The 26,469-nt window shown below is 50.8% G+C and overlaps 1 protein-coding gene across 7 annotated transcripts; it reads right to left on the bottom strand.

The window, feature by feature from the left end:
- Positions 1-6,066: 6,066 nt before the first annotated feature.
- Positions 6,067-25,032, bottom strand: LOC120973318 (uncharacterized). 7 transcript variants are annotated; one of them, XR_005768024.3, is made up of 13 exons: positions 24,450-25,032; positions 23,257-23,381; positions 22,505-23,001; positions 22,258-22,368; positions 21,985-22,130; positions 21,284-21,382; positions 20,687-21,182; positions 20,406-20,576; positions 19,553-19,694; positions 8,175-8,484; positions 7,802-8,060; positions 7,392-7,627; positions 6,067-6,571 (listed from the first exon to the last, which is right to left on the bottom strand). XR_005768024.3 is itself a non-coding variant. In XM_040398832.3 (4 exons), the coding sequence occupies exons 1-4, from the start codon at positions 9,291-9,293 to the stop codon at positions 7,571-7,573; spliced, it is 891 nt and encodes a 296-aa protein (XP_040254766.1). In that variant the 5' UTR covers positions 9,294-11,535; the 3' UTR covers positions 7,161-7,570. The 7 variants fall into 7 exon arrangements, 1 of the variants encoding a protein (XP_040254766.1); XR_012202455.1 differs by having other exon boundaries at positions 22,505-22,985; XR_012202454.1 differs by having other exon boundaries at positions 22,505-22,988; positions 24,450-25,031.
- Between the last annotated feature and the right edge of the window lie 1,437 nt (positions 25,033-26,469).

The following is a 26,469-nucleotide window of genomic DNA, read 5'->3' as shown; positions in this document are numbered from 1 at the left end:
AACTTGTCAAAAACCTTTCGCAACAAGTCGAGCTTTGTAGACAGTAACATTACCGCCAGCATCAGTCTTCTTCTTGAAGATCCTTTTATTCTCTATGGCTTGCCGATCATCGGGAAAGTCAACCAACGGCCACACTTTGTTCTCATACATGGATCCCATCTCAGATTTCATGTACTCAAGCCATTTCGCGGAATCTGGGCTCATGATCGCTTCCTCATAGTTCGTAGGCTCATCATGGTCTAGTAACATGACTTCCAGAACAGGATTACCGTACCACTCTGGTGCGGACCGTACTCTGGTTGACCTACGAGGTTCGGTAGTAACTTGATATGAAGTTTCATGATCATCATCATTAACTTCCTCACTAATTGGTGTAGGAATCACTGGAACCGATTTCTGTTATGAACTACTTTCCAATTTGGGAGAAGGTACAATTACCTCATCAAGTTCTACTTTCCTCCCACTCACTTCTTTCGAGAGAAACTCCTTCTCTAGAAAGGATCCATTCTTAGCAAAGAATGTCTTGCCTTCTGATCTGTGATAGAAGGTGTACCCAATAGTCTCCTTTGGGTATACTATGAAGACACATTTCTCCGATTTGGGTTCGAGCTTATCAGGTTGAAGCTTTTTCACGTAAACATCGCAGCCCCAAACTTTAAGAAATGACCGCTTAGGTTTCTTGCTAAACCACAGTTCATATGGTGTGGTCTCAACAGATTTAGATGGTGCCTAACGTGAATGCAGCCGTCTCTAAAGAATAACCCCAAAACGATAGCGGTAAATCGGTAAGAGACATCATAGATCACACCATATCTAATAAAGTACGGTTACGACGTTCGGACACACCATTACGCTATGGTGTTCCAGGTGGCGTGCGTTGTGAAACTATTCCACATTGTTTCAAATGAAGACCAAACGCATAACTCAAATATTCACCTCCACGATCAGATCGTAGAAACTATATTTTCTTGTTACGATGATTTTCCACTTCACTCTCGAATTCTTTGAACTTTTCAAATGTTTCAGACTTATGTTTCATTAAGTAGATATACCCATATCCGCTCAAATCATCTGTGAAGGTCAGAAAATAACGATACCCGCCGCGAGCCTCAACACTCATCGGACCGCATACATTAGTATGTATTATTTCCAACAAGTCAGTTGCTCGCTCCATTGTTCCGGAGAACGGAGTCTTAGTCACCTTGCCCATGAGGCATGGTTCACAAGCATCAAGTGATTCCAAAAGCCCATCAGCATGGAGTTTCTTCATGCACTTTACACCAATATGACCTAAACGGTAGTGCCACAAATAAGTTCCACTATCATTATTAACTTTGCATCTTTTGGCTTCAATATTATGAATATTCCTGGAGGAAATAGACCCTCGTGGTCAGGTTGATCGTGCTTCGGCGTGGTCAATAACCTCTCGTAGTTGGTTTAGCGATTGCTAAGGTGCGACGTCTTTGCACGTTCGTAGTCGGATCATCAAAGTCGGCTTCCACCAAAGACAATAGTTACCATCTCATCGAAAGACGGGACACCTTCGCCCCTATCACCACAAGGGTAAAAACCCTGATGAGATGGGAATGGAAAACTTTTTATCCCCACATGCAGGAAAGGGGACGAGGATAGGCATGGGAGGGTTGTCGCGGGGATGGGAATGGGAGTCAATACACACCTAGGTAATCCCCATTGCCAGCTTGACCGTGGCTTGACCGGCTGTCACACGATGGTCAGAGCACTATCTAATGGCCGATGGTCGAAGCACTATCTAATGGCCTCAACGGGCTTATCGTCGATTGTATCATGTGATTTGATACATGGGAAGGAACGTCCATAGTCATGCCCTGGGATGTCACGATGTTGTGAACCTCGTTAACAAATCTCTGAGTCATGCTCGTGCTTGTGTGATTGCTTGTCCTCGAGATGTGCACCTCGGATTAATTCTAACACATAAACTAGCTAGATCTTTTAGATCATGCTTGTGCATAAATGAGCTAAATCTTGTAGAGACTAGCTAAATCTTCGAGAGCATGCTCCGGTCCATATTAATTGACGCACACTTAGTACAACTTTGTGAGTTGTACTAAGTTTGCATCAATCGAAAGGATCTGAAATTCCCCTCTCGCCACGGCCGCTTCGGTGAGCTGCAGGGCGAAACCCTAGCCGCGCCGCCAGCATTCCACCCTCCGCCTCGCTGCCATCGGAGGGCGCAGCCAAGCAAAGCCTGGCTCGCATCAACGGTGGCGGGGCCCTCGTCCTCTCTGGCTGGTGCTTTGTGGCGTGGGGTGCGGAGGCCTATGGGGACGCGGCGCTCGACGCAGGGCATGGCGGGGCGGGGGCATGCATCGGTGCCGACGGCACGGGCGGGTTGCCTTTCCGCTCGACCGCCTGGGCGCGTGCGCTGGCCCGAGCCTGGGTGAGTAGTGCATGGCACGTCGGATCTGGCGGAGCGCCCGTCGATCTGCAGCAGGCATGGGGGTGGCGGGCGTGGCCACCCCAGGTGCGACGGTGGTTGTGACCGCGCGCCGGGCGCGCGAGGAGGGCTCGGGTAGCAGCGGCTCCATTTCGTGGTTGCCCTACGGGCTCTTTCTCTCTGACAGGGTGCTATGGTTCCATCAATCGGGTGCCTGGGTAATGTGTTGTTGTCGTGGCAGTCATGTGCGCCTCGGTGGCTGGTAATTAACAAGGGTGTGGGCTTGCGGTGGTTCGGCGACGTGGATTCGGTTGTTGGGCTTCGGCATGTGGCGCGAGGAGGTGGTAGCAATCCTTCCTCTTCGGGGTCCAGCATCGGCTGCGGTAGCTTGGACCTCGGGAGCGTGCTTGGGCAGACCAGATCTGGTCCGGAGGCTGGTCGGGGTTGTCGCTTCGGGTAGAAATGATCGGGCGTGGTTCGGGTGGTGTCTGCGGGTGGTGGTCGTGTTAGCATTGTGTCATTGCACGGATCAATGCCGGTGACCATGGCATGGTGTCGTGTGAGCTCGCCTGGCCAAGGGTTCGAGGCTGGCTCGCCGGCAGCCATTGGCGGTCTCGGAGTTGTGTCCCCTAGCCCACCGGGTATTGGCTGGGGATGCGGGTGTGGGTGCCTCCTATGGAGGAGGTGCCTACCTAGACTCGGGGAATGATGCCGGGCTAGGAGCAGATGGAGTGTCGTCGCTCTTCCTTCCGTGGTTGAGTGCATTGTGACGTGGGTGGTGCACGCTATCTCGCGCCAGGGATTCCCGAGCAGCGGGCCCGGATGGCGATCCGTGTGGTTGCTCTCCAGCGGGCATCATTACAATGTTGGTGGCTCCCCTCCCGGGTTGTGTGGGAAACAAGAGGTGTTGCGTCGGGTAGCTTGGACATGCCTCCCAGTGGGCGGCGTCCTAATCCGAATCTAGGGATCTGACATCGTTGCACCCCTTCTGGCGGCCTCTTAGTGGCACGGGTGAGTTGTTGGGCGAAAGCTCCATGTTTTATCGCCAACGACGGCAACACCCGAGGGTGTCACGCTCTTCTTCAAGACGTCATCATGGTTCTTCTCTCCATGTCAGAGCTCCAAATGAAGACCTTAGTCTGATGGACTCGGCATCGCCGATGCTCAGTGCTATTCTCCCTCTTGAGGGCGTTGTCGTGGAGCTTAGGTGTGCTAGGTCGTTGTGTGGGGGTGTTTAGTTCTTCCGGTGCTCATTGTTGGTAGCGTAGTCACGTGCATCTTGCGTGTGCTGGATATCTCTGGATCGGCTTTGTAAGAGGGATATCTCACCATTTTGTATCGTTCGGCAGTATACTTCTTCGGTTGTTGCTTTATTTATGGACGCCGATAATGTGCGTATGTTCGGTAGTTTGGGTGTCCGCTCCGAACAACCCCGTTTGGGCTAGTAGTCAGTGGAGCCGAACGAAACCGTTTGGACAGGATCCCTTATCCCTGGAATGACCCAGTCAGCGCGCGACCCAGTCCACACCGCGTGTCTCGACGCCGTCGGCCAGGTGAATCAAGAAGAGGATCGCCATAATCCCAAAAAACATGCTCATCACCCTCCTCCATCCCTCTCGATCCCCTCCACAGTTCCCTCCCCCTCCATCACCCACCATTGCTCTCCATGGAAGTTGCCATGGCAAGATCTATGGATCTGTAGCCCAAATTGAGCCATCGGCCAGGTGAATCCCTAACGTGTAACCCATTGGAGAGACAAACGATAAAGGTTTATACCCGACAACTGTTCTACAAGTAAGGTTTTTTACATTCATGGTTATCCTAGTTAAAAATGGTTCACAGCATAGTTTAAATTTAGTTGCCATGTTGGGCGTACAAGTGCTTGCCATGCTGGTTTGAAAAAGATACTTGCCATGTTGGGTCTACAAATACTTGCCATGCTGGTTTGAACATTAGTTACCATTTTTTTGGGGAACTAAAATTGCCATGATTGTATAAGTAAACTTGACGTGTCTGCAAACTAAACTAGTCGGATATGAACGTGAGCAAGTAAAAAGAAGCGTGACATGCTTTCGTCGCTAAACTTGTCGTGTTTGCGTAAACAAACTTAGCATTATTGTGAAACTGAACTTGTCGTGCTTATGTGGGTGAATTTGCCATTTACTAAGCAGTGAACTTACCATGATAGCTTCATTAAGACAACACACGCATTGGTCGGGGGATGGCTAGTGTCAAAGTAAACTTTTCATGATTGGGTGATTGAACTTGCCATGTCTGAGTTAACAAATCTTGGCAGGAAATATAGTTGCCATGTTTGATAAATTAATTTGGCCGTGCAATCGTTGGTCAATTTGTCAGGTGTGTGTAAGAGTGTAGGAGGCATGTGTGCGCAAGTAATATTGCCGTGAGTGAACACTAGCATTGGCAATTGTATGAAAAATGAGCTTGGCATGTTTGGCCTACTAAAAATGTGTCGTGGCTGCAAACAAAACCTTGTAGGTGTGTGCGTAAAAGGATGTAGAACTGAGTTAGTAATGCTAGAGTAGATAAAATTGCAATGCTTTCATCAATGAACTTGCCATGCTTGCATCAGTAAACTTGCCATGTTTGTACGACTTAAGTTGCCATGCTTCTGCCACTGAAGTTGCGATGTGTGATTCAGTGAACTTGCCATGAGTGCACCAGTAAGACCACACACACGTTCATTGTTTTGGCGAGCTAACTTGTAATGCAAACTAAAAAATTGGAGGTTCCAGTCGGAGCTAAGGCTATCAAGCGGTTACACCGTGTTTCAAGTAGACAACTTAATCTACAAGGTCTGCACCATGTGGGACATGTCGGACTCAGAAGCCGAAGACCCAAACAAGAGACGGAACTACATGGTGACAAGATACATAGCAGAAGGGGTGTATTACTGCCAGTGCTGCAAGTTTGAAAGAGATGGTGTGATTTGTTGCCATATTCTAACGGTAATGGACATGAATGGCATGAAACAGGTGCCACCAAGGTACGTACTTGAGCATTGGTATTGGAACGTAGATGAAGCACTCTGCTAGCATGGCTCACAGCAAGTCCTCGCAGTGCATGAAGATGGGCCCAACACAACTATGGAAACAGTCAGGCGTGTTGTGATATAAACATTCCAAATTTTGGTGACATTTAGCATTTCAATTTAAAAACAGCAATCTTGCCATGTGAGCAGATATAAACTTACCATGTTGTTACAAAATGTAGTCGTTCATATCTGAAAAAGAGGAGAAACTTTTGCAAAAAGGTGCATTCGATTGCAACTATGTTCGTCGTAAAATGAAGAGCTAATTGTATTACTATTGCAGGAAACAAATAATGTTTATTTGACATTTTGATTGTAGATGTAATATTCATCATGTCGCAAGGATTAAAAAAATGAGGGGGGGGAGAAGTTTGCAGTAAACTGACAAAAAAATAAAAAATGAGATATGCTGCCTCATTTACGAACAAAACGTAGAATGCATATTGTCGTGTGTTTCATCCTTTTGGTTGCCATGTGACGTGATTAATTAATAAAGTGTCGTTGTTGTTGCACGTCAGAAAAATGAAACATTTGAAAAAACGAGACTATCATGACGACGGACCTTTATCCAACAAAAAAAACTACAAAAATTGACACCTTTATGTGTGACTAAATGATCTGAAAAGTGTATTGACTTTCAAATTGAACGACAAAAACAAACTGTAAGTATAAGCGTAAACGGGTTGCCCCACTAACAGTTAACAACATTTGACATCGAAGTTATGTTTTGAAAAATACAAGCACAAAGGGTTCACGACACAAACATGGTGATGTGCGGGTACAAAACGACAAGGATAAAAAAATTGAAGGACGGGGAAATTGGGTGGCAGTACCTTACATTCATCCGAACAAAGAATGTAAGTACAGAGCTAAAACAAAAGTCTTCATTATTTCATGCATTCACCGGTATCTCTTGATAGTAGCTTTAACGTCATCCTCTATCCAAGCCTTTGCACCCTCCCGCTTGTTAAAAATCAACATTCGTGACCCAATTCCACAGATAAATCTTCCTAAGCTCTGTGACTATTTCCTTCTTCAGAGTTGGCACCTTCCTGCCTTCCCACTTAGCAAGATATTCCAATGTTTACATACCGCAGTCGTAGCTAATTTCAGTGAGGAACATAAAAAAGAAAAAGAGAAAAAAATTAGAAGTTGCCATGCTAAAACACATAGATGAAAAAGGTTGTTGTTCTGACTGGGAGAAGAACTGAACATCTGGTAGGTAGAGAAAACAAATGGAGTGCAAGGACTAAATAATAGTTGATTCATGTGTGGTAGTAAAAGTTGCCATGTCGAGCTAACTGAAAAATGCCATGTTTGTGAGATACTTAAGTAGCCATGTTGGAGAAACAGTCAAAAATAAATTTGATATGTTGAACATCTGTAGTTGTCATCTAGTAGGTAAGAAAGTTGCCATTTTCTATGTAATATGGTAGCCATGGACAGTTAACTAAAAAAATTAACGTGGTGGGTGATGTGTCAGCGTGTCGTGCTCGAGGGGCAAACATAATAGGTTGCCATGTTTTAGTAATGAAGTTACCACCTAGTTGTTTGTATAGTTGCCACTCCAAAAAAATGTGAATTTGGATTGGTAAATTTGCCATGCTCAGGGAAACAAGGTAGAAGTTGAAAAAAAATGGCGAGGAATGAAGTTGCCATCTAGTAGACAGTAAAGTTGCCATAGACTGGTACTTGAACTTGCCATCAGGATGATATGAAATTACTGTTTCAAGGGCTGTGGTGGAAAAATGACTTGTAAGTTAAAGTGACATCCAAGAAAAAGTTGCCATGTTGAACACAATGAAGGTGCCATCTAACAACCAGCGGAAAAATGCCATGTAAAACTATCTGAAATAGTCGTGCACATGAAAATGAAAAAAGACAAACTCTTATGTGTTTCCCTACGTCGTGGACTTCACGTACTTGATAGGGTAATCTTTGAACTAGACCTTAGAGCCACTGTAGTGACGCATCCAGGTTTCCTTCAAGTTATTGATGAAAAACTCTATGTGCGAACAAAGAGAATCGTCGTCCCCCGAACGGATTGAGTCCAGAACATCAAAACGTTGCTTCGCCAAGTTGATGCAAATCGTGTAGTAGTGTCAAACTTTGTCGTGTGAATCATTGGGAGCAAGCTCTTGGAACATCTCGAACATCACCTGCGCGTTCCCAGAAAATGTCAAAAAGATCCAAAGAAATCATTAACAAGGAGAAAAAAATAAAACATAGGTGTGTGAAGTGGGTGAAGGAGGTGGGGGGATACAACATGTTAAATATGGTACAACAAAAACAGTCATAGAAAAGGTTTCAAAACCCGAAGGAAGGGTACATACAAATTTCTTCAGTGTGAGCTTGTAGTCACCATGTTGGGCAAACACTTTACAAACTTGGGGATGAGAGAAGTCGCTGTCCCAAATTCTCCTCATGATGGTTGTGCTCATAATGATCTTATCGGGATGGATGTCAATGTGTCCGTTGATATAGTCAATACCCGCGGCAAAAACATTCTGGGATAGTTTGCCGGTATGCATCAGAGACTTGGTGAGATCGTCCATGTGAACGAACGTGGAGTAGCAGTTGATGACCTTAGTTCTGTCCAAACATGAGCTAGAATAAACAAGCAATCAAAATATAAAAATGTGATGAACATGTAAAAATGATATGAACTAAGGGGGGAGAACAAATGGAGGGTGAGAAGCAAATTACTCTCTGATTGCATTCATATGCATGTTGTTACTTCGCACATTTCCAAAATGCCTCATGATATCATAAAGTTCTTGTTGTTGCTTCGTGGCCTTTATTGGAGGTTCGAAATCCACTTCTGGGGGAGGTTGCACAACCCTTGCCGGCCGAACAGAACCTGGGGTGACACTGCTGTGCACATCATCAGAAGTGGTAGCATCTACCGCACCAAAGCTTGAAGGGGCTTGTGTCTCCTTTTTATTCCTCGGGAGCACATCCTGCTCCATCTTGCAAAGCACTTCATCCATTGATGATGATATCTCAACAGGAGATCCTTCGTGTAGTAAACGACCATGTGAGAAAGCCATTTTGTAAACGAACATACAATTAATAAACAAAAATAAAAAATGGAGCTACAAAATAAAGCATGTGATGGGTGCATTAAAAATTGTTGCAAATGCAAGGCATGACAAAAAATAGTATATTAATTTCAATAAAAGAAAAATGAAGAAGGTTTCCAATACAAGCAAAAGAATAATTTGCAATGAAAGTGAAGAGAATGGGAATAGTTTCTGGAGAAGATGTACATATTGGATTGGTTCTAAAAGATGAGGATTGGAACGATAAGTTGCCAAGGCAATAATGACAAACAAAGAGTTGCCATCGTATGTGTCTTTGACAAAACAAAAAAGTGGTTTACTAGAAAGTTGTGCATCAATGGTTGAAATATATGTTGCCAGCAATTATAAACATGCCATGTGTGCAGCAAGTTGTGCATAAAATGGTTGAAAAAAATGTTGCCAGCAATTAAAAACATGCCATGTGTGCAGTAATTAATTTGTGCATGTGATGTTACACACAAGGGATGGAGAGAGGGGGGAATGTAATGATACCTTGAACAATAGGCTCAGCAAATTTAACAGCCTTACTGGCATCAACAATGGGTTGCGCCATCATCTGGACTAGCGCGGACGGGAATGCATACGAGACTGGAATAGCATCGACTGGCTCGCTTGGTTTGCTCAAATCAAGTCTGAGGCTGAAAGATGGTGGCGTGAAAGCCAAAGGGTGCCTACCCTTGCGCTCATTATGCTTTTCAATCACACCAATAGACGCTGCCAGTGGAGACAAATCAAGAAACATGTCGTTGTCGACTGATCAGGCATCCTTAGGTTTGGCAGTGGGACGGGGAGTCGTGTTCGGAATATCAATAGCCACCTTCTTGGTTGTCCCTTTAACAGGATGGTCAACTCTTGGAGTGTAAGGAACCCCCATATCCAGTGGGACACGTGTGTGCTTGAGCGTTGGATTGACATGAAGCTTTTCTTCACCTCCAGGTCCCTTCGTCTGATCAGGATCGCCAGTCTTTGCCCCGGGGAGCAGGCGGGAACAAGGTTGAAGCAGACACAAACCCTGTGACAGCATCCTTGACATGTTGATCATGCACATTGCCTGCCTGATCAACTCTTTTCCGAGGGCTCTTCCTGGTACCCACTCCATGTTTTGCTGTTTTCTTGGGGACAACATGTGGAGCTGTTTTGGACACAATGGGCGGAGGAGAGGTGCGATCATGGGGGGCATCCCCGATCTGCTTGTTGCATCACAACCGGCTCCTTGTTTTCCACAAGAGCTGCGGCAGCCACACTTGTGCGATCTTCACCTAATGGGCGACCTTGCTCAGACGTTTCGACAAAGGTATTTGCTGCATGCACATCCGGTCGCTGCGTTTCATGCGCAAAATCAGAAACTGCACGGATGGCACCACCTTCAAGCCCCTGCCCCATGGATACCAATGCAGGCGCAACCTCCGACGTTCTTGGGGAGATCAATTCATCGGAACCCCCTTGTCGGCGTCCTGGGAACGGGGGTACCCAGACTTGCCTGCCTACGGCCCACGGCGTGGCTCTGTCAACGGCCCGGTATGGCCCAGCTTCAGCAACAATGACTCAAGACCCTCGCGAGGGGCCAAGCCTCGCGAGGCGGACGACACCAAGACCTCCCTAGGGGCGGCCTCACTAGACTGGCTCCCGAGGAGTAGAGATATCTATGCAAGGTGCACCTCACGAGGTTCATATGACGTGAGCCATGACGACCAAGGCCAGGCGGGCGCCAGCGGGCGCAGTGTGCCAGTTTCCTCTTTGGTGTTAAGGAGGCAAGCGCAGGCGCGGGGTCCCGAGGAATCAACTAAAGGTTTCCATATCGGTGCAACAAGACCAAGACCGCCAGGACGGCAGGACGGAGGTCGTCGCGGAGCCCACTACAGTGTCACCACTAGAGCCTTTTGTAGGCGAAGACTACTTTTGTCAGGATAGCTTGTACTAGTTGTCTCCCTTCAAATTTGGTCGTTGTGGGATCCCTTCCCGCCCACATTTGGGAAGAGGACCAAGGCCACTATAAATAGGACTTAGCCACCTCCATAGAGAAGGAGGATCGATTCCACCCTGACCACCTCACCAGCTCATCGAGCTCAGGAACACCTCACCTCCTGAAGCTGTTCAACCACTGTACTAGTTCATCCTCAGCCCCTCGAGGCAATCCACCACAAAGCTGGAGTAGGGTATTACACCGCAAGGTGGCCCGAACCAGGATAAACTGTTGTGTCTCTTGTCCTTTGGGTTCGTCGAGCTAGGCCCTGGAATCATTGAGCAGGCAGACTGGGAGGGGAGAGTTCTTCGCATGCACCCCAGAGTTCGAACCTCTCAAGGGTCTGCGGATCCCCGAATCTGACATTTGGCTCGCCAGGTAGGGGTGCGTCAAAGCCTCTCTTCCGTCGGTCGACCCGCCGGTGCTCCACCGCCTCCATGGCTGATGCTCGCCGAGCCCGTACCGAGCGTCAAGCCGCTCTCGCCGCCCGCGTCGCCCAGACGGCGCCCGTCGGCGGGCCTCCTCGCCGCTCTCCATCACATGTCGCCAACGCTGCCACCGGCCCGACGGGACACGAACAACAAGCTTCGCCGCTGCACCCCCTTCGTGCGGCGGGATGGACGCACCGCCACCCCATCGCTGACTCCGGCTGGCTCGTCATCTCACGCTCGTCGCGGGCCGGCGGACGCGCAGGCTACGCTACTCATGGCGCACGAGCTCCTGCGCTACCACCCCGTCAACAACTTCTACGAAGACTGGCTGGACTGCATCGCCGAGTTTGTCAGCGCCGCTGGGGGCTCTCCTGCACCGTCCCTCTCGCTACCTCGCCCGCCTCCTGCCGCGGGCGACGTAGCCCATGGAGCGCCTCCGCCACCTCCTCGTCAAGACGTCGCCCTTGCACCAAGGAGCGCGGCCCCACGGCGTGACCTGCCGTGCAGGGCGCCCACGCGCGAAGAAGAAAGCTACTAGGAGGTCCAGCGGCCGCGAGAATATGCTCCTGCGCTCCCAGCACCACCACGCCAACACCGCGTGCCGCCTGAGTGCCAAGACCAGGCTCCACCTCCATGACGGGCTCCCGTGACCACCGCGGGCTGCCGAGCCTTCACTCCCGAGCCACGCAGCGTCGTCAGGTCAGCAAGTTCAAGCCCGACCTGCCTCCGCGCTACCACCGCACCCCCGGCCCTGTGGAGTTCCTGCAGCTCTACGAGCTGAGCATCGAGGCGTCCAACGGCGACGAGAAAGTCATGGCGAACTGGTTTCCCATGGCTCTCAAGAATGGCGCGCGCTCGTGGCTCCTGAACCTGCCCACGGGGTCGATCTCCTCCAGGGGCGAGATGCGCGAGCGTTTCGTCGCCAACTCCCAGGGTACTCGCGACCGCCCGCCTGCCGCGGGTGACCTGCGGTGCATCAAGCAGCAGCCGAGGGAGACCCTGCAGAAGTACATCCAGCGCTTCAACAGCGTTCACCTCAAGATCCCCAAGGTTTCGGACGAGGCCATCATCTCGGTGTTCTCCGATGGCGTCCGCGATGTCAAGATGAAGGAGGAGCTCGCCATCCATGAGGACCTGTGCATGGCTCTGGAGATGTTCAACATGGCAACCAAGTGCGCGAGAGGTGAGGAAGGGCGCCTCTCCCTCCTCGAGCTTGCATCTGCCGACCCAGAAGACAAGAAGACCAAGGCCAAGGACGTGAAGCGCAAGGGGGCTGCCGTGCTTGCAGCTGAACCAGAGATGAAGCGCGGCTGCGACCACCCAGAGTCATCTAAGGGGAGTCGTCCATTCTGCGTCTTCCACAACGTACACAGCCACAACACCAATGACTGGCAAGAGCTCAGGGCCATCCGCGATGGGCACCTCGGTCGACGCCCCGAGCACAACGATCGGGGCTACGGCCGTGGAGGAGGCAGAAGTGGAGGAAGCTGGGACGACCGCGGCCCTCGGGAGGAGTGGCGCGACCAGCCTCATGAGGATCGCTGGCAGGGCCAGCCTCACGAGGGCGCCTGGAGGGATCAGCCTCGTGAGGACCGTCCCCAGGGCAAAGCCGGCCTCCCTCCGCTGCCACCACCACCAAGAAGGAATGACGACCACCACCAGGACGAGGGGGCTGGGGGCTTCCAGGAGCCACGCGCTATCGCCTGCATCTTGGGTGGTGCTCAGGCCCCAGCCTCTCAGCGCATCTTCAAGCAGTTCGCTTGTGAGGTGAACGCAGCCCTTCCCAGGCTCGAGGCCACACGTCCGCTCAGGTGGTCCAAGTGCACCATCACCTTCAGCTCGTCCGACCAGCTCAAGTGCGCGGCAACTGTCGGCACCCTCCCGATGCTTTGCTCGCCCGTCATCAGCAACGTCCTTGTCACCAAGACCCTCATCAACGGCGGTGCGGGGCTCAATGTTCTTTCCATTGAGACGTTCGACCGCCTCCAAGTGCCATATGATCAGTTGCATCCCACCAAGCCTTTCTCAGGAGTGACCGACGGCTCCACCACCCCGATAGGGCAGATCTGCCTCCCTGTCACCTTTGGCCAGCGTGACAACTACCGCATCGAGCTCATCGACTTCGACGTCGCCCACATCCGCCTCCCGTACAATGCGATCCTTGGATATCCAGCCCTGGCCAAGTTCATGGCGGTGACCCATCATGGCTACAACATCCTCAAGATGTCGGGGAACCGCGACATCATCACGATCGCCTGCGAGGAGAAGGACGCGGTGTGCTCTCTCGAGCGTGCCTACCTGGCCACGGCGGTCGAGGACCCAGACAACGAAGGCGCCATCTACCCTCCTGAGGCTGTCCCCAAGAAGAAGAAGAAGAAGCAACTGCTCCACCAAGAGCCCCAGGAGAGCGGTGTCTCCAGTGGCACCACCTCAGATGGGGCGCCTCCCTCTCTCGCATAGGAAGGTGCGCTCGGCGCCCTACTGAGGCTGGGCTCAGGGGCTCTCTTCTGGAGGGCCTCTGACTAAGCCAATTTCACGAGGGAGGCGCTCGGGCACCACGTGGAGGTGTGCTTCATCGCACGTTTCCCTCACGAGGGCACAAAGCACAGGGTGCCGAATGCTCAAGAGTTCATCACCAAGACGACCGAGGAGCTTCAACAGGCGAGAGCCATGCGCGGCGACTGCCGCCTACCACCTGGCGCGGCTCCTTGTCCTAGCGGTGACAATGAGCTGTGTATCTGCGTCAACATTCCAGGGCTCAACAGAGCCGCATCCCAGGAGCCCTTCTGGCCATCGCACGTTGGTCGGTGTGAGGGCCCCCCTCACAGCTACGTTCACATGCCCTTTGGCTTGCTGAACGCGGCTGTTACCTTCCAATGTCGCCAGCGGAGCGTTCTGGCGGCTCATGAGGCCAGGCACCACGCGGTCCTGGCAGAGGTGGCAACGGTTCTTCACGAGCCTCCCGAGCTCCCAGAGCCTCCCGAGGCTCAGGACCCAGGCGGCTCGTGAGGAGCGACTTCTTCAGCACGCGTCTTTAGCTACTTCAACACCTCTTCAGCAATGGTGCCGCGTGACATTTTCTAGTTTTTTCAGTTGGGGGCGCCCCTCGGGCTGCATCATCCCCAGGCCGCGTGGCATGTCCCTGCGGCATGTATTGTTCTTGCACCTATCAGGACTAGCTTTACCCCCTCCCATGAGCTGCTTTATGATTACTATCTGCCTGTCCGGTACTTCGATACCATGAACGTCGTACGCCTTTGCAAACCCACCCACGGCCGCCTCATGATTAAGGACTGGCACGGCGTCTGTGCTCGGGTCCGTCCCTGCAGCGTCGCTAAACCCAAGAGGCTGAGCTCTGGCTAACGGGCCAGCTCTCGTGTACGTCACCTCCCATGGCCCTTCGTGCCTTGTTCTCGCATGAGCTAATCGCGGGCGGACGAGCCAGGGCGTGCGACTCGGTGCCTCGTCACCACGGGAGCCGCGCGCCGGTTGTCATTCTTCAGGATTTTCGCATGAGAAGACTGGGCACGGCGTCTATGCTCGGGTCCATCCCTGCAGCGTCAATAAACCCAACGACTGAGCTCTGTCTGGCGGGTCGGCCCCTTTCATGTCACCTCCTAGGGTCATTGGTGTTTGGCCTTCTCATGTGATAACCTCAGGAGATTCATTCGGTGCGGGTTGCCTAACCATCTCGCAGGGCCATCACAAGTGTCAAGAATCAAATTCAGGCGCAACCCGCCTTGAGGTAGGGCCTCGTGAGTCCCCCGCTGGCTCACGAGTGCTCAGACACACCTCATCTAGCCCTGCCGTGCAAGCCACGTGTCAGGGCGGGGCTGTACACGCCCTGGGGGCTCCACTAAGAGGGAGCCCCCAACCACGCACTAGTGGAAGCAGAATGCTCCGCGCTGGCAGTCGAGACGGTCGAGGAGCGGCTATGCCCGTGCAACTGCGGAAGCGCCATGCTCCGCGCTAGTGATAAACAACTGAGGGCAGCCCCATGGCCACATCAACCTCAGGGAGCAGCCAAGCTCAGTGTCCAGCCTCATCACAACACTTTCCCCTCGGGAGAGTCACGCAAGGGGGTTGGGCGCGGGGGCTACGCTCAGGTCACGCCTAGTGCACGCCACCCTGCCAGGTCCCTCGGACCTGGTCATCGCGCGCCCCTCCCGAGCGGGACCTCGGTGAGGAAAGGTATGGAGGCCTTTTTGTACGTCAAGGGGGACTCCTGAGCATCACGATTCAGGAGCCTAACTGGTCACGTAGCCCCTCACTCCTTGGTCTCGTCCTGGCGATCCGGATGACCCAATGGCGGCTTAGGTATGCGCGGAGCCGGGCCCTGCCGACGCAGAACGCTAAGGCTTACTCTCGCATCTCCTTCCCGTGGGTTGTTCGTAAGTCAAGGGGGACTCCTGAGCATCACGACTCAGGAGCCTAACTGGTCACGTAGCCCCTCACGCCTTGGTCTCGTCCTGGTGATCCGGGCGACCCAACGGCGGCTGAGGTATGCGCGGGGCCGGGCTCTGCCGACACAGAATGTCAAAGCAAACGGGAAGGAAATCGCAAAATCCTAGCAAATTATTACAAGAAACGCTATCTCTTAAAAGGTGCAGAACACATAAATTTTTAACGCCTCCACGAGGCACGGTGCATGTTGCAGGAAATAAAAAATGGAGGGAAGTGCTGCCAGCAAGCCTCTTCTTTAGCCTTGGGCGCTGCCATCGCTCACAAGGAGTGCCCCATCATCGACAACACTGCCATCACCTGTACCATCGGCGGTGGCCGTAGGTTCGGCGGCGCCGTCAGCCGGGGGCGCGGGGTCGATGGCGAGGAACTTTTGCAGTAGGGCCTCCACCTGGTCCTTCACGGCTTCGGCGGCGGCGGTGTAGCGCTGCTCGTCCACAGGCTCAAGCAGGGCTCCGAAGTCGGTGCTGGGGTCGAGAAGATGGAGGTGGCTGAAGACGCGCGTCATAGCCGAAGCGGAGAGCGCGCGGGCCTCTCCTTCAACCATGGGGCCGACCCCAAGGACAATGCCCTCGAGCGCCATGACCAGCTGGGGAAGCAGCTCGGCGGGGCCTTCCTCAGCAGTCACCAACGGCTTCTTCAACCCCCTCCCGTAGAGGTCTCACAGTGCCTCGCGAGACCTCCGCTCAAGAGAATCGAAGGCGGCACGATCGTGGGCAAGAATTTTCCCCGGGCCTCCAGCCGGGCCTTCTCCGCTCCACCTCCTTCTTCAACCTCTCCACGCGGTCGCGCTCCGCGGCCTGCTCCCGCACCGATTTCTCCAGCTCGGTGTCACGACCGGCGACCGCGTCTTCTCGAGCCTTCAGCTCCTCCTCCCGCGTCTCGCACTGACGGGCCTCGGCGACACGCTCGGTGCGCAGGGTCTCCAGCTCGGCCTTCGCCACCCGACAGCGCTCCTCGTCAGCCTCGGCGTCCTTCAACCGCATTGCGGGCGGCCGCGGCCAAGCCGGCAGCCCGTTCACCCTCCTCGGAGGCTGCTACGGCCTAGCTCCACGCCGCCCTGACGGACGCGTCGGACGGCAGCCATCTCGAGATCAACTCCAGCCGCCCCGACGCCAGGCGATGGTCGGCGCCTTGAAGGTTGTCATGAAGCTAGGTCAGTGCGGAAAGAGCCTCCTCCAGAGCATCAGGCGAAGCAGAAGAATCACGGCCCAGCGGCGTGATGGAAGGGGGAGGCTCCGGAGCCTTCGGGGCCTCAGCTAGCGAGCTGAGGGCAAGTGCTTCCGGAGCCGGCTTGGCTACAGAGACCGCCTTCTCCTTAGGCCGGGCCTCAGAGTCTCGCGAGGATGACCCAGCCGCAGAAGCACGAGAGCCATAACCATCCTTCTGTGCCAGAGGTGGCGCGGCCACGACAGGATACTGGGTCTTAGAGATCGCGGCATCTCCTTCTTCTTCTTCACCGCCGGTGTCGGCCTACAAAAGGGAGGTATCAAGATACTGCAACGGGAGCAGGGAACAAGGATCAAAGCGGAGCACTTACTGGTCCACGGTGGCGTAATCCTTCGTCCTCTTCAGGAGCGCCACGCCCGCGGTCTTCACGGACTAGGGCACCGGCGCATGAGCCCCAGCAGTGGACGATGGTGCGACGCCCGGGCCTGCAGCGGCCTTGACCGGCGACGCGGCAGTGGCACCGCCTCGCAGGATCAGTGCCGACCTGCTCTTCTTCGGCACCCCCTGCTTCAGCTCCTTCAGAGGGGTGCCCTTGGACCTCGTGGTGACCCTGGCGGAGTGCGGTGACTCCCTCACCGGGTGCTCGCCGGTGTCGTCGTCATCGTGGAGGGTGCGAAGGAGATCGGTCTGGCGTGGAGGAGAAGTCTCCCCCGCCCCCTCCCAGGTCGCCTCCGAGTCCGACCTCTCCTCCTGGTCGGACTGGCCAGAGGACAACGTCACCGGGGAGCCTCGAAGCCCAGTAGGCGCCAGTGGTACGTGCCCGCGCTCGTTGAAGGCAGGCATGGCGGCGGCAATCTTTTCCCATCTGACCGGCGGTATAGCCGCAGATGAGTGTCTGGCGGGCAACCTTGGTCCTTCCCGACCCGGAGGCGCATGACCTTGTTCAGCTCCTCTTCGGGCAGGTCGTCCGGGCGCAGACGGAGTTCGCCTCCCTCGTCCGCAAGCTTCCACAAGGGGCGCGAGTGTGCCTGGAGCGGAGCCAGGCACTGTGTCAGGAATTCCTTGACAATCATGGCCCCTTCAGCTTCTATGCCTTCGGGTCGTCCAGCTTTAGGTCGGCCACCATCTTCTCCATCAACTGCTCCACCCGGGGATCGGTGAGCTTCTCGTGATTCCATCCCTCATGAGGCGCTGGTATCCCAGTCGGCAGCGCCAGCTGAGGGTAGGAGCGCTTGGCGTCCATGAAGATCCACTTGTTCCTGAAGTCCTCCACCTTCTTCCCGGCTCGCAAGATCGCGTTGCTGCCATTGGCCGCGACAAAGTTGGCACAGCCCGAACACTAGCCCTCCTTGACCCGGAGGTAGAAGAAATGGTGGAGCAGTGCCACGGACGGCATCACCCCCACGAATGCCTCGCAGTAAAAGGCAAAGATCGACACGAGGAGGACGGAGTTGGGATGAAGATGGCGGGCGTGGAGATTGTAATGGCGAAGGACGGCATAGAAGAAGCCGGAGAAAGGGGGGACCAGCCCCGCGAAGACGTTGTGCAAGAAGAAGGGAGAAGGTACCGCCCAAGGTTCCCGGCTTGACAGAGCCGGCCCAGGGTGCTGTCTCTCCCCCCTCGTGGCTGCCGTCCGCCGTCACTAGGAGCATGGCGGCGAGGTTCTTCTCCGTGACTGTAGACGCGCTCAGGGCAGGCTCGAACCAGGAGGGCGAGCGCGCGGCCTCCGCCTTATCGGTGGCCATCGGTTGCGGGCTTGGGGGAGAGTTTCGGTGGATTTGGAAGCTCTCTGGACGAGAAGGAGAAGGGGATGGAGCAAGACGGGGCAATGAAAGCCCTATAGCGGGCGCCGGCCTTTTTGTCAGGCAAGGACGGTTGCCGAGGCAGCATGGGGAAGTGGAGGCGCCCACGTCCCATCAATCGCCATGCGTCGACCGAGGCCGCAAGCAGTTGGCTCCCGCGGCACTCCGCCCTTGCCCTTTGGCTTCGCCTCAAAGCCAAGTTCAAGCGCGCCTTGGGTCCGGGGGCTACTGTCGGTGTCCTGGGAACGGGGGGTACCCAGACTTGCCTACCTGCTGCCCACGGCGTGGCTCTGTCAATGGCCCAGTATGGCCCAGCTTCAGCAACAACGACTCAAGACCCTCGCAAGAGGCCAAGCCTCGCGAGGCGGACGACACCAAGACCTCCCTGGGGCCGGCCTCACTAGGCTGGCTCCCGAGGAGCGGAGATATCTATGCAAGGTGCACCTCGCGAGGTTCATATGATGTGAGCCATGACGACCAAGGCCAGGCGGGCGCCAGCGGGCGCAGTGTACCAGTTTCCTCTTTGGTGTTAAGGAGGCAAGCGCAGGCGCGGGGTCCCGAGGAATCAACTAAGGGTTTCCGTACTGGTGCAACAAGACCAAGACCGCCAGGACGGCAGGACGGAGGTCATCGCGAGCCCACTGCAGCGTCACCGCCAGAGCCTTTTGCAAGCGAAGACTACTTTTGTCAGGATAGCTTGTACTAGTTGTCTCCCTTCAAATTTGGCCGTTGTGGGATCCCTTCCCGCCTACATTTGGGAAGAGGACCAAGGCCACTATAAATAGGACTTAGCCACCTCCATAGAGAAGGAGGATCGATTCCACGCTGACCACCTCACCAGCTCATCGAGCTCAAGAACACCTCACCTCCTGAGGCTGTTCAACCACTGTACTTGTTCATCCTCAGGCCCTCGAGGCAATCCACCACAAAGCTGGAGTAGGGTATTACACCGCAAGGTGGCCCGAACTAGGATAAACTGCTGTGTCTCTTGTCCTTTGGGTTCATCAAGCTAGGCCGTGGAATCATTGAGCAGGCAGACTGGGAGGGGAGAGATTTTTGCACGCACCCCAGAGTTCGAACCTCTCAAGGGTTTGCGGAACCCCGAATCCAACACCCCTGAACCTGTACCTTCATTGTTGGTCAACACAGAGACAATATATGACAACAACTTAACTGGTGCAGTGGAGCTAGTGGCAGCAGATGCTTTGACACGGTCCACATTGTCTGACAAAGCAAGCTTAGTGTGCATGCGCTCCAATGGGTCTTTTTTCTCAGATTTAGCCACAGGAGTAGCCTGGTTGGTTCTGTTCTTTAACCTGCATGTACTAAAAAGGGTAAGGAATGTGACACATCATAGTTAAGAAAAAGGAAATTATTATACACGAGCAAAGAAGTAGCCATCGGTTTCCTGATCCAGTTTTATGGGTTAAATGGCAACTCCCTTGTTGGTACAAATATGAATGACATTAGATAAGGGGAAAAGGGAGGGGGATGTAAGTTGGGAATTTTTCGTCTAGAAAATAAAAGAGTGTAAGTTGCCATGCATGAATGACAGATAAAAATTTCCATGTTGTGCAATTAAATATAATGTTGGCATGTAATCAAAAGGAATAAATCAAGATTCGCATGCTTGAAAGAGTAAAAATGCTGGTAGTAAGGAAGAAGGTGAAAGTTACCATGTGGTTAATGATGTATAATTATGAGTGAAACTAAGGTGAAACAATTAAAGTTGCCATGTTGGGGGTGTGAAGATGGTAAGAAGATGCCATCTCTGTAGAAGTGAAGTTGTCGTGTGGCGGCTACTGGAAAGTTGCCATGTATGATGCAAAATTGTATGGAAGGAAAGTTGCCATCTTGGTAAGGGGGGAATAAGAAGATGACATTCATGTAAAGTCAAAGAGTTACAATATCTGGACAACAAAACTTGCCATGTAATGTCAGTAAAACTGACCATGCAGACACGTAACAATATTGTACATATGCGATGTGGGGGGCTGGGGGAAAAAAGATGTTGCCATACTACTAACCTTTTCCCTGCATCCCTCACATCCTCAAGAACAACAGGATCTCCCGTGTTGGAGGACACAAAGCGAGGAGATGAACGTGTAGCCGTATGAGCCTTCTATACTCGAGCAGATGATCTGGAAGGCCGATGTACAATTTTCTCTTTAGACACTTTTCCACCAGCAGTCGCCTCCCTACATGAAAAACACAAAAAATGATCACCGAAAAAGACGTAATAAATAGAACAAGTAGGAAATAAAAAATGCTTCTATACTACAAAAAAACAAAGAAACACCAAACAAACCTCCTCCTAGCAGCAACTGGGTCCAACTTCGCCCTTTTGGAAGCATATTCAGGTTCTGCATTTTGTGTATCCCTAGCCCTTTTGGAGGGTTGAGGACCAGAATTGCTCATGATAGAAGCCCCTCCCCCAATCCCTCTCCAGTAGATGCATCAACACCTGCGTGGTTGTGCCCAATCGTCATGTCATGCTTGGTATCGTCCATTCTGGTGTCTCCATCATTACGGGTGTCGTCCTGCTGGTGATCGTCGTTGTAGTCACTATCATCAATGGAGAAATCGTCATCACTTGGGGGCGCCTCTTACGAATCGTTGTGGTCGTATCTAGCCCTAGAGCCAGTTGGACGAGATGTGCCACCGCGAACAAAAGACCGAAACTGGTTGGCAACTTCTTCTCCGTCACCACCCGACATTGCGGTCCAACCATGCACAAGGTTGCCAAGAAGGTTGGTCATACCGGATGCAAACTGTCCGACAAGATTCTCAATGTTACTTCTTTCCTGCATTTGGGAAAGACAAAAAAAGAAGAGAGAAAATGTGGTCAGCCCAGAGTATGAACTATCTTGCAAAAGCTGCAGCAAAAAAATGATGTGGTAGTTACAGTTAATGGGCATGAAGCATTCGTGTGAACATCCATCCATTTACTGAAGTTGTTGGGGCCCCCAAAGAAGTTGTAGTCAACATTGTGTTCGCCCATAAGCTGCAGGAAAAAAAGGTAGTAGATGAAGAGTTAGTGAAGCTAGCATTGCGGGGAGAAGGATAGGTCGTTAAATTTAGTGTGAACTTGTGAGGCAACATGCTTATGAGGAAGCAAGAAGTTCCAATGCCCAGAACAATGAAGTTGCCATTCTCGAATGTAGTAATGTCACCATCAGTGGGTGTTGAAGTAAGAAGTGGGCATCAGTGAAACAATGTAGCTGCCATCACTAATGCAGTATGTGTTACCATCAGTGTGTGCTAAAGAACAAAATGGCATAAAGTTTGGTAGCATAGGTGCTGGTTTGTTAGGCGTGTTATTGCATGTGAAAGAGATGTTGCCATGCATCAATGAATCAGTTTGCCATCTAGAATACACAAATGTTGCCATCACTGGTTGGTAATCATAAAAACAATGTATCTTGCGGTCCATGATTAGGGAACACGTAAATCAAATATACAATCCAAAAAAGGATCAAGTTGTCGTGCATAAGTGCAATAGAAAATAGCAATTGCTAACAATGACAAAATGTTGCCATGTAGTTTGTATGTGATTGTGGAGATAGAAAAATGCAGGTAAAAGTACTAGCATGTAGCTTGCCATACGTCCCATCAAGCTTCTTATCCGCAGTGAGAACAGCCTTGGTTGTGGCATCAGACCAAGCAGATGTAGAAAACTTGTGTGATGGAGGTAGTCCGCCAACCGGGTTAAGATTGACAGTGCTGATGTCAAGTTTATCGACATACATGAGCTGGAAAAAATGGAAACGTGCGGGTAAAACTACTAGCGCAAATTAGCTTCTAGTGCAAAAAGGAGTAAGAAGAGATTGGGGGAAGACGTAGAATGGAAAAGCAAAGGTTTTAACAAAATAAACTTGCCATTAGATGAAGCCTGCAACCTTTGTTGTACATCTTATTAAATAGTGAAGTATGAAGGAAACCAACTATGAACTTGCACCAGTTCATGTTGGCAACATTGCCTATATGGTCCTGCATGATAAGAAAACAAAAAAATAACCAAGCAAAGCATAAGCTGCAGCATTATATTGGGGAAAAAGAATAGAAAGCTACAAAAGAAATAAAAAAGAAACAAGTAAAGTGGAAGTAGGTACAGAACAATTCATACCAGAATAGGAAAACATCTACTGTTAGGGCGTAATGATGTCGTGGGGGCAAAGAAATTTGAGATCAAGTCCATGAGCAATTTCCTCTTGAAGTCATCGCCACTTGTTTGCATCGCACCAAGCATATTGGAAAAAGCAGAGTTCAACGGGAGGGAAGTCAGGCCAAGGAACATTTCAGGGAGAAGACGTGCTTGCACATTCCTATCCACTTTGTACATCCATGCCGCCATTAGGGACACCAAGTGTGTTGAAAACAGAGTCCTCATCTAATGGAATCCTACCACGGCCCGGTATGACAAATTCCCTCTTATCGGGCTGATATAACCTCACAAACTAGTCGCACATGCTGTTATTCAAATTGGTGCACCTTATGTTCATCAAAGCCTGCATCCCCATTTCCTTTGCAGTTTCTTTCTGGGCATCATCGAAATCGGCGTACAATTCTGTTAGACATTCTTGCGATCCCCTGTTGCGTGGGTTTTTCTGCTGTTCAACACAGCTGCAAATTTAAGTAAAAAAAATGGGTGCATAGGGATGCCATGAAAATAGTTGTTTGAGAGGTAAAGAATGAAAAATGATGTGACATGAAGTAACCATGCAAGTAGGCGCACAATAGCAATCAACACAAAAAAGTCGCCACATCCAACAAAGAAATGAAAAGATTAGGCCGAATGTACCGCGATAAACGGTGAAACATGGTGGCACTATCCACCATATGTTGTATGAAAAAGAACGTCATATAAATTATGCATACCTTCTTTGCATTGCGATTGGCACCACCTGCAACTTCAACTCTAGGCGGCATGAAGTCATCATCATCGGAGTCAGCAACATTCCGAACCATGGTGGTGCAAATGCAAGAGAAGATGTGAGTGGAACCTGAATACGCGAGTTTTCATAAATACATGGAGATTTCATGAATAAAAAAGTAGATTATATGAGTTAATCTAGTATCACATTCAAAACAAGTTGTCGAGTCAGAAAAAATGGCACCAACCTACACACTTGGACTGCAATCCTTGAAAAAAACATTTAAAAATGCCATACATAACGAATGGGTCGACCATGATGTTTTGATGTAAGGTATGAAGAAACATTTGTGCACGGAAGGGAAGTTGCCACCCAACAAAACAGTTGAATGAAACAAAATCTATGGGTTATGATCATTGAAAGAGAAAATATGATGACTATGGTAGGCAAAATTTGCGTTAAACATTGTAAAGAGTTGCCATACATGAAGGACAGTGTACTGAACATTGAACTTTCCATGTACAAAACAAACATCGGAAAATGGTGCATCAGCTTGGGTGCATGTGTCACCTGGAAGAATGGCACTTGGAAGTTGACATCTAAAAATTTCAACCAGTACAGTTGCCATCTTAAAAAAGTCAAAGAGTAAAGTATGCCATCTTATTTTGTGTGTGGCACTAAAGTTGCCATCCAAATCTGAATCAAGTGCACCAATTGTGACAACTGGGCAATGAGTGGTACAAAAAATGGAAAATGGTGCCATCTAGCTGTCGGATAAGTCGTGTTCACAATGTGACATTTGCAGAAGGATGCCATCCAAATCACTATGTAGTTGAAGGAAAAATTTCCACCAATATAACAATTCTCTGAAATTTTCCGGAATTCTCTAAAAAATGATAGTGTCATGAAGGATCCTTTTTCATGCACAAAAGAAGGTGTGTGAATGAATTGTAAACTGAGAATGTCAAAACTTGCCATCCACAGCATCACGATTCATACTGGCAAAAAACACGCATGGCTTTCAATATGCAGTGCACTAACTATCTATTGCAACAAAATCCTCGTTGTCTACATCGACAGTAATCTCTGGAGCAAATCACATCTGTTCTAATCAGAAATTTGTAGATCTACCATATGAACGCATTCACAAAGGTACAACATTCACACACCATAGAAAGATGCCGGATGCCAACTAACCTTGCCGAGGAGAAGATGCTTCTACAGTCGCCGGAGATGATATCCGCCGACGAGGAACTTTGGTGAGTAAGCGCTTCTACAACGTGCCCTGCCGGAGATCCTCGGCGCCTCGCAGACCACCAGACCGGTCGACTAGAGAACTTCCACCAGACGAAGTAGGCGACTCAGCGGCACAGTTCGCAGGCGACTGACAACTACGGCGGCCGACTGAGATCCATCCGCTCTCAACCCCTCGCCGATGACTCGCCGGAGACAATGAAGGGGCGCGGGTGGATTGGAATTGACCCAACGAGGGGAGGGGGAGGGGAATGCGGTTGGAGATGGGAGCGAATGTGATGTAGGGTGGAAACCCTAGGGCCTATCTATCACGAAATGGAGGGGCTCCTACAAAGAACATGAGAAGAAACATGAGGGGAATCACGAGGGGAAACACTCAAATCAACGAGAACAATCACACATGTGCTCGATCCATGAACACAAAGAGTGATACAAGATTCAAACGCAACAAAGGACGATACAAGAGGTGGTAGTTCTTCCCGATCCGGAGAAGGGGTCTTGAATCTGATAACCCACAAGTATAGGGGATCGCAACAGTTTTCGAGGGTAGAGTATTCAACCCAAATTTATAGATTCAACACAAGGGGAGCCAAAGAATATTTGAAGGTATTAGCGGCTGAGTTGTCAATTTAACCACACCTGGAGATTAATTATCTGCAGCAAGTAATCAGTAGCTAAGTAATATGATAGTTTTGATAGTAGTAGCAGTAGTAACGGTAACGGTAACACTGATGGCAGTAGTTTGTAGCAAGTGTAACAGTGATGATAGCAGTAGTAACTTAGCAGAAAGAATATAAGTTAAATTCATAGGCATTGGATCGGTGACTCGTTGGATGATACTCATCATGTGACAGTTATAACCTAGGGCGATACGGCACTAGCTCCAGTTCATCGATATAATGTAGGCATGTATTCCGTAAATAGTCATACGTGCTTTATTAAAAGAACTTGCATGACATCTTTGTCCTACCTTCCCGCGGCAGCGGGGTCCATATTGGAAACTAAGGGATATTAGCGCCTCCTTTTAATAGAGAACCGGAACAAAGCATTAACACATAGTGAATACATGAACTCCTCAAACTACGATCATCACCGGGAGTGGGCCTGGTTGTTGTCACTCCGGGGTTGCCGGATCATAACACGTAGTAGGTGACTATAACTTGCAAGATCGGATCTAAAACATGGATATAATGATGATAACATAAATAGTTCAGATCTGAGTTCATCGCACCCGGGCCCAAAGTGACAAGCATTAAGCATAGCAAAGTCATAGCAACATCAATCTAAGAACATAGTGGATACTAGGGATCAAGCCCTAACAAAACTAACTCGATTACATGATGAATCTCATCCAACTCCTCACCGACCAGCGAGCCTACGAAGGAATTACTCACTCCCGATGGGGAGCATCATGGAATTGGCGATGGAAGAAGGGTTGGTGATGACGAAGAACGAATATCCCCCTCTCCGGAGCCCCAAACGGACTCCAGATCTACACTCCCGAGGAAGAACAAGGCTTGGCGGCGGCTGCGTCTCATGGAACGCGATAATTCTTTCTCCCTGATTTTTTCTGGAATAATGTGATTTTATAGCGTCGGAATCAGGGTCCGCGGGGCCACCAGGTGGGGACAACCCACCTGGGCGCGCCAGGTGTAACGCCCACGATGCGGCTATATCTCCCACGTGTCGAGGCACGACTTAGAGGCATAACCGCATAGTGGTTTTGTCGCAAGAAGGGTCATCTTCACACAATCCCATGTAATGAACAAGAATGGGATAAAGAGTTGGCTTACAATCGCCACTTCACACAATACATAAATATTAATCATACATCATCCAAAATACAATCATATAGACCGACTACGGTCAAAATCCAGATGAAAATAAGATAACCCCAAATGCTAGATCCCCGATCGTCCCAACTAGGCTCCACTACTGATCATCAGGAAAAGACACATAGTAA

The sequence above is a fragment of the Aegilops tauschii genome, chromosome 2 (assembly GCF_002575655.3).
Source record: "Aegilops tauschii subsp. strangulata cultivar AL8/78 chromosome 2, Aet v6.0, whole genome shotgun sequence".
NCBI lineage: Eukaryota > Viridiplantae > Streptophyta > Magnoliopsida > Poales > Poaceae > Aegilops > Aegilops tauschii.
The sequence above is the reverse complement of the archived record's forward strand: the minus strand, read 5'-3'. Positions and strand labels throughout refer to the sequence as shown.